The 13,036-nt window shown below is 41.8% G+C and overlaps 1 protein-coding gene across 4 annotated transcripts in view; it reads left to right on the top strand.

The window, feature by feature from the left end:
* Nucleotides 1-13,036, top strand: part of CGNL1 (cingulin like 1) — a 157,480-nt gene that overhangs the window by 49,195 nt on the left and 95,249 nt on the right. For 3 of the 4 annotated variants that reach the window (XM_053889031.1, XM_053889033.1, XM_053889030.1), the window contains exons 2-4: nt 7,487-9,080; nt 9,859-9,953; nt 11,830-11,935. In XM_053889031.1, coding sequence (XP_053745006.1) covers nt 7,503-9,080; nt 9,859-9,953; nt 11,830-11,935 — 1,779 coding nt within the window. In that variant the 5' untranslated portion in view covers nt 7,487-7,502. The remainder of the gene's footprint in view (nt 1-7,486; nt 9,081-9,858; nt 9,954-11,829; nt 11,936-13,036) is intronic. The other variant, XM_053889032.1, reaches the window with a different exon arrangement.

Here is a 13,036-nt window from a genome sequence, read left to right as displayed (position 1 = left end):
AGGGTTAAGAGGTAAAAAGGGATGAATAACATATCATCAACATTGTTTGGACACAAATTCTGTATTTTTTTCAGAATGTATTTATATTCCATGTGGAATATAAAATGTCAGGCAATGAATTTTAGAACTGAAGTTGGGAATGTAAGAACACTATAAATTTATTGATAATACACATGCCAAGCAGGTAAGGAAAGAGGAGTGGGATCAAAATGACAAAAGTGGAACAGAGACTGATGTGATGGAGACCATCCATGGGGACAGGAGGAGCAGACTTCCAGAGGCGAGGTGGGGGTCTCTGGAAACCCAGCTTGGTGTCCGTGCTCCAGTTTGAGTGTGGTTAGACTGGTTAGTCCTAGTGACCCCCGATCCTTAGACTCCTGGATGGCCAAAGTGTCCATCCCTAGTATAAAAGGAACCTTTCTACAGACTCCCCCCACCCCCTCCTCTAGCCACTTTCCTTTTTGTATGAGGGGAGGGTATGTAGGAGGAAGCGGCAGCCTTCAATATTAAAAGCTGAATTTATTCCCCCTAAATAGAAAACTTTCGGTTGTCATTCTTACCTTCTTCAAACCACACTGAACTACGTAGGTTAGACAGCAACTCTGCTGTTATTTTCAAACCTCAAAGCTTATTTTTGAAACTGTTTTCCCAGGGAGTTCTGAAGGCTTGACAATGTGAAGACATTTCCTTTGAAATCTTAAAAGTTTGATCAGTTTCCTATGTTTGCACCACAGAACAGATAGGAAGGAAGGAAGGAAGGAAGGAAGAAAAGAAAAAAAGAAAAGAAAGAACATAAAGCTTAGTTGAGGTAAGACTGCCTCTTTCTGTCATGTTTGGGAATGAGCACATTTAAAAACCCGTCTGCATTTTGCTAATATTAGGCTTTCCGCATTCTGATTTTTCACTTTTATCTAGTTGACATTCTACTGTGGATACTTCCCCTAAAATTCATGTCTTCCCACCTGTCCTACAAGTGGTCTTTTAAGAGTGAATGTTTTGTCCACTCTTTACACATGTTAACTTGTGTGTATCATCAGACTGGCGGCAGCTTCCCTCGGAGCGAGACAGTTACAGGATCCCACTCAGGGGACGTTACTTTTTGGTTTGTCGCTCACTTCCTGTTTCTTGGAATTAAGTTCAAGACTGCTCTGAGGAAGCTCATTAGCTCCCTGCCTCTGCTTTAGATGCTCTTTTAAACGACTTGTATGATAAAATAAGAATTACTCATTCCATGCAGACATACACAGAATTCTTTTCCTGTGCCAGGTGCTGTGCTGGGGGCTTGAGCCAGCCTGGCCTCGCTCGTGGGGACTGTCATCCTCAGGATGGAGGGCAAGCCATGGCAGAGACATTTCCAAATGCCTAGTGGTGTTTCCCCCGTAGCTAGGAGAGCCTCCGGAGTGGCTAGTGACTATGTTTCCAGGTCTCGGGGGTTCCCCTGGGAATTAGAGCAGTGAGGTAGGGATGTGTGGCCCAGCACTGTCACTAATCTCTGTGCTCAGCTGATAACATGTGATGGCCCAGAGAGAGGAAATGTTTCTGTCTGGCATATGTTCCTACTTCCAAGTGCTAAGCTCTTTGTTCTTACTCAGAAACACACTCATTGATCTCGCTAACTAAAGCAATTATCATCATTTAGTGGTCTTTTCCAAAAGCATTATTTCCACTCCAAAACACCACTTTTATTTGCCAAGTGTCACAATGTTACATCCTGGCAATTGGTCCACATTTATTGCCAAATTATGTAAGTCCTTGGTTGGGCTTAGTCCCCAACTGAGCAAATGTGTCTGTGGAGAGCATTAGGATTGTGGCATGGCCTGGTATCTGAAAATGAACAGCTGTCCTTAAACTCATTCATTAATTCAGTGTTTACACTGTGATTGGGAAGGAAATCCACATTTGTTTAAAACACCCGTGCCCAGCTGAGAAATGTCATTCTGTGAAAATATTGGATTGAGGTTTGTTGTCAAGGAAATGTAAATAGTGGACATTTCATGAAATTCAAATATGTGGATTAATTTACTAACAGGGAGCTAAGATTATAATAAACCAAGGTGGCCTTATTCAAAGATTGAAATGTAATTAGTGTTGACTGTAGTAGCAGCAGCTAATGAAAAGGGCTGTAAAACCCTCGAAAAGAATTTTCTTAATAAATATTAGAAGAAATATTTTCATAGAAAACTCAGAGTCAGCATAGAAGAGATTATTGGTGAGGAAGTTGTGACCCATTTAGCAAATATCATAAACAAAGCATTGCAGGGAGTAAAGTTGTTTGTTCAGAAGCTCTTGTGTTAAAAAAGTACTTGTTACGAACTTGAATGAATACGAACACTTGTAGAGATCCAGGATAAAACGTGCCAGTCCTGCTCGGAATCAGGATTGAGACACACCCGGTCATCTTGGTCCTGGCCTTTGTGCGTTGCTTCTTCAGCGTAAGGCACGTTGGCTGTTCTTATTCTAGTGTTGAGGTGTTCTATAAATATTACTAGCCTTGTCAAGCTAGATCAGTTTAAAAGCAGGCGACTTACCTTTTTCAAAATCCCACTCAAAAGATCATAAAGGCGAAAAAATGTTAAAAGCTACGAAGACGAAGAATGGCAGTGTAGACCCTGTGGAGATGAGCTCGATCACACACAGAAGAGTGACCGTTGTATTGGTGGGGTGATTGGGCTTCACCCTGTGGTGGCAGTGGTGGAGAAAGGAGGTGACTTTACTAGAGAGCCGCTGGGAGGCTCAGGGATGGAAGGCATGAAGCCTGGGTTGCCATAGGAGGCAGGGATGAGGGGCCAAATTCTAGGGAACTGTGTAAGTGCCTTGAGAACCGGAGCAGCTAGCTGTCCAGGGCCTCGTCTACACCCTGGATATCTGGATACCCACGTGCTTCTGTTCTGTTGCCCACCCTGAGGAAGGGAAGGGAGTATGGGTGGCTGAAAATAAAGGGATTGAATGAAAGCTGGGACCTCCACACTCTTCCACTGCCCTGTCTCACAGTGCCCGCAGCCAGGCCTGGGCAGCCCCAGCGATGGATTGGGAGATTCCTTCCTTGAGAAATCAAACTGCGCCAGAAAAAAATGCTCCAGATCCTGAAATGTGCGTGTCCCTCACTGGAAATCTTGGCACCTTTCCACGCCCATTACTTGACGCTCGCTAGCTAATAACTCCACTGCACACACACAGAGCCTCCAATCTGCTTTTAGGAATTCACTGCTAAATAGGATTGGGCAGCCAAGGATCCCAGTCTTATTAGGAAAGGTTTCAACATGAAAGAAAGGACCAAAACAAACCAGAAAGGAGAAACCTTATAGCAGATGCAGATACAGCAGAAAGCAGAAAAAACTTATTTTTTTGAAAAAAGTTATAGTTAGTATCTTCCAAGGGAGAGAAGCTATCTTATGTCTAAAATGAGAATAGCGTTTATGACACAGGAACACTTGGAGAACAAAAAGGAGATAAGGGGGATGATAAATACTTGAATTTTTTAAAAAGTTGAGGATGTAGCTCTCAAGTAGAATTAAAAGGACAGAATTGAGAAGTGGATAAGAAAAGAAAATTGAAAAAGCCTAACAGATACAACATTACTAATATATTACATGCAAAGACCAAAACAGTTCTCTGAACATTATCAGAGAAATAATAAGAACGTTTCATAGACATGATGACATGAATTTCCAGATTGAAGAACTACATTAAACGCCCATGTTTTATAAAAGTGCCCAGTCTTACAAAACCCTCATTCATATAAGTCATGGTGAAATTTCAGAATAGCAGAGACAAAGAAAAGGTCCTAAAAACTGTGGGAGAAAAAGAAACAGGGCACACTTGGAAGAAAGGATGTCTTAATAGTAGAATTCTTAACAGCATCCCTGGAAGCTACAGGATAATGGAAGTAATACTTTAAAAAATTGGAGAGAAATTTATTTCTTAGAAAAATTGTTTTTAATAATTTATTTTTTTGAGAGAGAAGCAGAGCACGAGCAGGAGAGGGGCAGAGAGAGAGAGAGGGAGACACAGAATCCGAGGCAGGCTCCAGGCTCTGGGCTGTCAGCACAGGGCTTGCAGGGCTTGAACTCACGAACCATGAGATCATGACCTGAGCTGAAGTCAGATGCTTAACCAACTGAACCACCCAGGCGCCCTGAGGGAAAATTATTTCTAACCTGGATTCTAAATCCAGCTGGCCTATCAATCAAAAGTAAGCATAGAGTAAAGACATTTTTCAAAATACAAGGACTGGAAAAGTTTACTCTCTTGGGTCTTAAGAAGCTACTCAGTTGTGCTCTGTCAGACCAATTGGGTAAACCAAGAACAAGGAAGGTCCAAAACTTAGGAAACAATATGGTGCAGAAGGAAAAGAGTAACCAGACCTTAATAGAGAGCAGGAGGATTGGCGGCTGCACCAGGGGAAAAGGGCACCAGATCATCTAATATGTTGGTTATTTGAAAATGAATACAGGCAAGCATCTAACATGTCATGTAGCAGATGAAAGAATTTAAGGTTAGGTATATTGAAATGAAGGCAAGTGCAAATAGCAATCACATATTAACTCTAGAAAAGTTAAATATTTTAAGGAGAGATGGCCATAGTTTTCAGGTTGGCTCTTTAATGAATAAACATTTATATAATCATAACTGTAAATATTAATATAAAAATATATTACCATAATAATACAAATATAAATAATATTGAGAAGCTAGCAGAGTGAGAAATTGGTATGTATGGTGTGTCCCATGTGTAAAAGGGACACAAAGTTGCTGTGAGGCACAGTAGTGAGCAACATAGAGGTGTATACCAGAGAAACAGCTAAAATTTGCAGTTGGTTTCCTCTGGGGACTGTGATCGGGATGGGGAACGGAGGCTGAAGAGTCCAGGTTTTCATTATGTCTTGTTTTATTTTGATTAAAATGAAATCACTTAATTCTGTTAGTATAACTCTGAAAGTAAAAGTAGGCATAATGACATAATTGGGATTGGTGACTTAATAATGAATTTGCAGATGAATATACCACTCTAAATTGTTCTTCTTTGTAAAATTGGAGGTGATGACATCTAACATATTTAGCATTTAAAAGAACAGTCACCAGCAGAAGTGACAGCACCATGCTAGTAGGAGACAGCTACATCCAGGAAGACTTAAGGCAAATTGAAAAGATGAAATAAGTAAGGATGTATGATAGCTGAATAAATAATTGCTAAAGTTGTATGGATATATTTTGAATTCCATGCTTTAAAAAAGAGACTATGTCCATTACCCATTAAATGTTGGCAAAAATTGTCCCTACAGAGGAAACCTCAGTACATTTAAAAAGGAAGGAATAATATAAGTTTAATTTTCTGGCTACAGTGCATGTAGAAATTAACAACATAGAGAAATAAAGATCCTCTAAGCCAAAACAACACAACAGCAAACATATTGGATGTGAAAAAACTTTCTGAGAAACAACTCATGGGTCAAAGAAGAAATCAAAACCACAAATTGAAACTATTTAGGAAATAATGATAGAAACATTACTGTGGTGGAAGTTATTGGCTGCTCTCCGAGTGTCTGTTTGCTTCTGCCTTTTTACTAACACCACATTGATTTTTTTCAGTGTCAGTGACCAGCTAAAAATCTGTTCCCCAGTCCATCCTTGTACATGGGGGTGGACATATGATCAAGTTCTCACCAATGAGGTAGATACAAAGTAATATTGATGGATGGGACTTTCAGGAAATCTCCTTAGAAAGGTTGACTCAGCTGGCCTGATAAACCTTTGGCATATGTGATGCTGGTTAGCCAATCATAAAGTGTCTAATACATGCTACAAGTAGATGACTGGAAAGATAAAAGAGGTGTTGCTCAGAAATATCCTACCATCCATTCCAGCCTTGGACTTCCTACCTCTGGGGGAAAAAAAAAATCCTAACTCTTAAGTTGCTATTTTGGGTCTCTTTGTTAGTAGAAACCAGCCCAGTTCCTAACTGACATAGATATCACAACTCATGGGGTATAATTAAAGAATCAAAGTAAATGAAGCACGCAGGTCATGAAATTGGAAACAGAAAAACAAAAGCGAAGGAGAGCAGAAGGAAATAATAAAGAACTAGAACTCAATAAGAAAATTAAAAAAGGAGGGGCACCTTGGTGGCTCAGTCAGTTAAGCATCCGACTCTTGATTTTGGCTCAGGTCATGATCTCATGGTTCAAGAGTTCAAGCCCTACATCAGGCTCCATGCTGACAGTGTGGAGGCTGCTTGTGATTCTCTCTCTGCCCCTCCCCCACTTGTATTTCTCTCTCAAAAATAAAGAAACTTAAAAAAAAATTAGAAAAATGATTGCTATGTCTTAAGAGCTAGTTGTTTAGGAGAACAATTATTAAAAAATATACATAGATACACATTTTATTTACACAAGAGACCGGTGAAGAAAGCACAAATAAAGACACTGGATAACTCGAGATATAAAAGAGATGAAATGATCTATGCTTTGTAAAAAAAACTGTGCAAATAAATTTGAAAATGTGGATCTGATAGATGATTTTCTCAGAAAATGTGCTGCCAGACTGAGTCCAGAATAGAAAGACAACTGAAAAAGCCCCTAGCAGTGAAAGAAATGACACAGCTGTTCTCTGTGACCAGTTGCTACTGTTCTTCCTGGGGCTTCTTTGCTCTCAGAGTTCTTCAGGGGGTGGAAGTGATTTCTGGTGGGAGGTCTCTGAGGGTGGGGTGGGCTGGGTGTCCTTCCCGGTCATCTGTGTGCGGTCTTTCTGATATGGTGGCCACACCCCACCAAAGGTGATGGCACCCGATTCTTAGCATTAGGATACATCACAAAGTAAAGGGCCCTGAGTCCTCAGTGTTTTATAACATTTTTCAGATCAATGTGTTACTGGATCCCTTTTGGTAAGAAAAGATGATGAAGAGTTATTTTTATTCATTTTCTCTGATTGTCAGCCTCGCAAAGTCAAAAATGTTTTAAATGTTATATCCAAATAAATAGTGATAGAGATTTCAAAGCAAGGCTGTACCTAAAAAAGGTTGAAAGTGTTATTCCAACAAGAAGATCAATAATAGTATGGGAGAAAGGAAAAATGGTGAGCATCAGAATTCCTTAGCTCTTAATTGTTCCGTGGAAAAGTACCTTGTTCTCAAATGCTGGTAACTGGAACATCCTATTGGTTAAAAATAAATAGCATAAAGTGGGAAGAAACCAACTAAGGAAAAAAACCCAAAGCAACCAGAACGGGCTGTCAACTAGAAACGGAGTAAGGAAGTTATGCCAAAGGTGTCAGGTTAGTATGCCAGCCTTCCGCCCAGAGGCCAGGGTTCAAGCCCAGTGTTGACAACACTGTGGTCACAGAGGGCATCCGGAAAGGCCTGTTTGGGTGACTCTTTGGTTCTGAAGTGTCCTTGCTCCTTGTGTCTTCTTGAACTTTCCCCTCATAATCTTCATTTAAACAGGTACGATTCGTACCTAATGCCCTCTTTTTACCTGTTTTTCCCTGGTAGCGAGAACCAGTGAACCATGGAGCTGTATTTCGGTGAATATCAACATGTGCAGCAAGAATATGGTGTCCATCTGAGACTCGCAAGTGATGATGGCAAAAAATCAAGGAATGCCCAGAACTCTAAGGCAGGCTCCTATGGTGTCAGTATTCGGGTACAGGGAATTGATGGCCACCCCTATATAGTCCTGAATAACACGGAGCGGTGTCTAGCAGGCTCGTCTTTTTCTGAAAACGGGCCACCATTTCCATCTCCAGTGATAAATAACCTGCCTCTGCATTCCAGCAACGGGTCTGTGCTAGAGGAGGACAGCGCAGAATTGCAGCTCCCAGAAAATCCTTATGCCCAACCTGGTTCTGTAAGAAACCTGAAACAATCCTCTCTCTTTGAGGGCAAGAATGGGGTTCTAGAAGGCAAAGAGGGGCCAGTGAAGCCATCTCACATGCTCAACTTTCAGCGGCATCCAGAGCTTTTGCAGCCCTACGACCCTGAAAAGAATGAATTGAACTTGCAAAATCACCAGCCTCCTGAGAGTAATTGGTTAAACACTTTAACAGAAGGTACCAACAATAAGAAGGCTTGGACATGCTTCCCCAAACCTAGTAGTTCGCAGCCTAGCAGCTCTCCTTTGGAAGATGTGGGCAAATCCAGCGTGACGGCCATTCGTTTGTGCAGCTCTGTGGTCATAGATGACCCCAAGAAGCAGACCTCAGTGTGCGTAAATGTTCAGAGCTGCACCAAGGAGGGGCTGGTAGAGGAGGCCCTTTCCCCCAGTGGGAGGTCCCTAACTGCCCACAGCCCACACACCCATCCCGAAACCAAGAAAGCCAGGCCGGACGTGCTTCCCTTCCGGCGACAGGATTCAGCGGGACCCGTCCTGGATGGAGCTCGGTCCCGGAGGTCCTCTTCCTCATCGGCAACTCCCACTTCGGCCAACTCTCTGTACAGATTTTTACTTGATGATCAGGAATGTGCCATCCATGCTGACAATGTGAATCGTCATGAAAACAGACGGTACATCCCCTTCTTGCCAGGAACTGGGCGGGATATTGATACAGGATCCATTCCTGGTGTGGATCAATTGATCGAAAAGTTTGACCAAAAATCTGGCCTCCAGAGGAGAGGAAGGTCTGGGAAGCGAAACAGAATCAACCCTGAAGACAGGAAGAGGTCCAGAAGCGTGGATAGTGCCTTTCCCTTTGGTCTCCAGGGGAACTCCGAGTACCTGAGTGAATTTAGCCGGAACCTGGGCAAGTCCAGCGAACACCTCCTCCGCCCGTCACAGGTCTGCCCGCAGAGGTCACCTGCTCAGGATCACCGTGGGAAACAGAGCGTGGGCCGTGCCTTCGCGAAGCTACAGGGGGCCCCCCTCAGGCCTCCCCAGCAGAGCAAAGATGGGAAAGTTCCAGAAACCAGAAGTGGTCGGGAGAGTACAAGCACGCATGCATCTTCCCTCCCAGCACAAAGTAAAAAGGAGGAGGAAATCAAAACAGCCACCGCTACGCTGATGTTACAGAATCGGGCGCTAGCAACTTCGCCTGACTCTGGTGCCAAGAAGATTTCTGTGAAGACGTTTACTTCCACCTCAGATACTCAGGTGATGCTAGTGGGTCCTTCTTTCTTTCCTTCTTTTTGCATTCCTTCTTCAGCCTCATGCTGCAGGAGGCTCTGGGAACACAGACCCTCTATCTTGAATCAGTAATTGCATATCCGACATTGTTTTAGTTTCCCCCTGCAGAGTTTTCAACCCACTGCCAATTGTATGGTTTTCCAAGTCAGTTCAGTACACCGAGAATCCCACTGTGGTCTTGCCTGTAAACGGACTTGTCAGAGTACAGAGAGGCTTGATTTTTTTTGTCAGCCTATGTGTGAGATCTCAAAGTGTGCAGAATTTGTTTCCATCCAGAGGTTCAGTGTTGAGGTGTGTGTAGATATACTGATTTTTCTCATGAAATTGAGTGACCAGGTTAATACCTGGCCTGAGGAATTAGGTTAATCCTAAAGTGATGGAATTTATTTAAGTGATATATTTAGTGTTTTGGTAGTACCCATAAAAAATAATGATAGTGATAAAAGTGCTAATAAGGGTGTTAAGTGCCAGCCACTGTTTGCTACATATTACAGGACTGCACCAACTCTGTGAAGGTAGGTACATTAATCTCCATTTACAGGTGAGAAAATTGAGGTGAGGTAAAGTTAAGTAACTTGCTCAAGGTTACAGGGCTCCTAACTGGTGGAGCCAGTTATAATGAGGATCCTTACCTGAGGAATTGTTTTTGGAAAGTAGGAAGGTGTTTGGAAGCTTCTGCTTCAGGGTTTCTGCCTGCTTCCTGGAAACTCCATCCTGTGATCTAATAACAGCCTTTGTATTCCAGGCCACACCAGATCTGTTGAAAGGCCCGCAAGAGCTCACTCAACAAAGCAATGAGGAGACGGCCAAGCAGATACTTTACAATTACCTCAAAGAAGGGTTAGTGATATTCCTTAAAGGAGCAAAGTATTGTCCTTTCTGGTGGGGTCTTGATTTTTTTCTCCTGAGACCTTGTGTTTTGCCTTCCCTTTCTGATCTGTGTGAACTATTGAGGCTTAGGACTCAATGGCTGGAGTTTTCGTAACAGTATTTGAGTCTTGGGTACTGAGTGTGAAGAGCAAGGGGATAATGAATATATGTGATATATATTTTAATTATTTAAAATTTTTTTTTTTTTTTAACGTTTATTTATTTTTGAGACAGACAGAGCATGAACGGGGGAGGGGCAGAGAGAGAGGGAGACACAGAACTGGAAGCAGGCTCCAGGCTCTGAGCCATCAGCCCAGAGCCTGACGCAGGGCTCGAACTCACGGTCCGTGAGATCGTGACCTGAGCTGAAGTCGGACGCTCAACCGACTGAGCCACCCAGGCGCCCCTATTTTAATTATTTTAAACCTGTACATCCAACGTGAGACTCGAACTCACCACACCAAGAGCAACAGCCACATGCTTTTCTGACAGGGCCAGCCAGGCACCCCTGTTTTTCAAATGACTTTTTCTTCTTTAAAAAGAAGTTCAAAGATGGGAAGAATATCTACTCTTCGGTTTTCAACTAAGTCAGCCACCTTGAGTTCTTCATGCACAGAGTAGTAATCAATTATTCGCAGTTACAAAGAAAACCACCTCCCCCACCCCCTGAGTTGACATTGGCCAGGAGCCCCTACTTCTATGATTTTTAAAGCATGTATGACTCATTTAAAAGAAGTGCTTTTCACAGACTTATCTTGGAGGTTGAGTTTGAGTAATCTGGTTTTCAGTCCTTGCTTAGATACTAAGTCAGGAATTTGCAGTTTCTGTTTCCATTGTCTCATCCGATAGGATTAAAAAGGAAAAAAAAAGCTTTACAGCCTGATGTGACTGTGAGTCACTTACTTGAACAAGTACCCATTGGTATCAAAACCCTTCGTATTTTTGCATCGTACCTTACAAATATAGATCGGTAATACAAAGCTGACAAAATAGGTTCAGAGTATAAGAGATGGGCTCTTTTTTTTGAGGTGGGGGAGAGGTAGTAACTGAAGAGATCCTTTTAGCGAAGAACTAGTTATTGGTGTCTCTCTGTGAAGGTTTTTACCATGTTAAGATTTAGAGAGAAGAACTTTTGATTTTTAGAATTCTTTCTCTAATTTTTTTTTTTTTTTTTTTTTTTTGCTCATGATTTATTGAGAGACTGGGGAGACAGACTTTAATAGGAGGTGGCTATTTAAGGAAACTTATTTAAAATTTTCCTAATTGCCAGGTATGTGTGATAGAAGGTGTGGTAGAAGTTAATAAAACTGATCATTACCTGTGAAAATGTAGACAGCTGCGGTGTTGACAGTCTTGGCCTGGGGGATATATTTTTTTAAAACACAGCATAAAAACCAGTTAAAATCACTGTAGATCATTCTTAGCATTAAGATTTAAAAGTAAAGTGTGTGACTGTGGGTTGTGTGTGAGAGAGAGACACACACAGAAGAAATTCCTTGCTGGAATGAAATCAGTCATTTGAGTCAAACAACATATTGGTAAATTTTCACTGTGTGTTTTCTCCAGGCTTAGAATGTGATTATATCTCTTTCACATGTTTGGAAATAGGAACTCTTCTCCCAAATTGAGTGGTAACGTGTAACAAGGTGTTGGAAGAGAAATACGCCATCCATCCTGTTCTTCCCTCAGTGGTTTTGTCTGCAGCTTTAATTAATTCATACCTCTTGCAATTTATCTTCTTAAACGGCTTGTTTGTGTGTCCTGGCATCTGAAGTATCCTGAGAACCGTGGTTGTGCTCCTTACTGGTTTTTTTTTTTTTTTTTCTTCCTGCTGCCTGTTTTCCAGAAGCACCGATAATGATGATGCAACTAAACGGAAGGTCAACCTGGTTTTTGAGAAAATCCAGACTTTAAAGTCTCGAGCAGCAGGGAGCACACAAGGAAATAATCAAGTAAATTGGAGTTTTGTATTCTGTAGAGGGCATTTAACTTGGAATGTGGCAAACAAATTGTTGTTTCTTCAGCCTGTACATTTGGTTATGGCAGTAAGTGGGAAGTTACCCGAGTTGTGAGCAGGACCTAAGATGGAAGACCATGCTTTAAATATTATTATTATGCACGAACTTTTTTTTTCAGAAAGGTTTTAAGATATTTTATTCTTAAAAATAATAGCATATTGGGACTCCTGGGTGACTCATTTGGTTAAGTGGCCGACTTTGGCTCAAGTCATGATCTCATGGCTTGAAGGCTCCTGAGTTCAACCCCCGGGTCGGCCTCTGTGCTGACAGAGCCTGTGTCTGTGTCTCCCTCTGTCTCTGCCTCTCCCCTGCTTGCGCTCAGTCTCTCTCTCTCTCAGAAAAAATAAAAATTAAATTAAAAAAACACAAACCTATAACAAGACAAACAGGTGGTGATACAAATAGGTAGTGAAATTTAGAAAGAGAAAATAAAAATAGGAAGAATGGGGCATCTGGGTGGCTCAGTCAGTTAAGTGTCCAACTTTAGCTCAGGTCATGATCTGATGGTCCATGAGTTCGAGCCCTGCATCAGGCTCTGTGCTGACAGCTCAGAGCCTGTGACCTGCTTTGGATTCAGTGTCTCCCTCTCTCTCTCTGCCCCTCCCCCGCTCATGCTATGTCTCTGTCTCAAAAATAAACAAACATTTAAAAAAAAAAAAAAGAAGAGGAAGAATGACTTGAAATCATGGATGGAGAACCCTAACATATTCCAAGGTATTGAAGGAAGGTAAGTGTGAACTGGACCCAAGCTCTAGAACTTCAGAGAGTAAGAAATAAGGATAAGAACAAGAGAATAAGAATAGAGACTGGTGAAGTCAACCAGCATGGGTGGGAGAGAAAGGAAGGAATGGATTGGGGTCAAATTAAAAAAAAAAAAAAAAAAAAATCCTATTTATTATACTGAATTCCAGTTGGGACTTGGAGATTTTTTGTTGTTGTTAGAAGAGTCCTCTCATATTTGATGAACATCTGCTACATGTCAGACACACCTTGTGCCCTGAGAGGAAGCAACATTTAAGAGGGATGACTAAAAGC

The sequence above is a fragment of the Panthera pardus genome, unplaced genomic scaffold (genome assembly GCF_024362965.1).
Source record: "Panthera pardus isolate Hobbes unplaced genomic scaffold, ASM2436296v1 HiC_scaffold_24, whole genome shotgun sequence".
In the NCBI taxonomy this organism is placed as follows: Eukaryota; Metazoa; Chordata; class Mammalia; order Carnivora; family Felidae; genus Panthera; species Panthera pardus.
The sequence above is the reverse complement of the archived record's forward strand: the minus strand, read 5'-3'. Positions and strand labels throughout refer to the sequence as shown.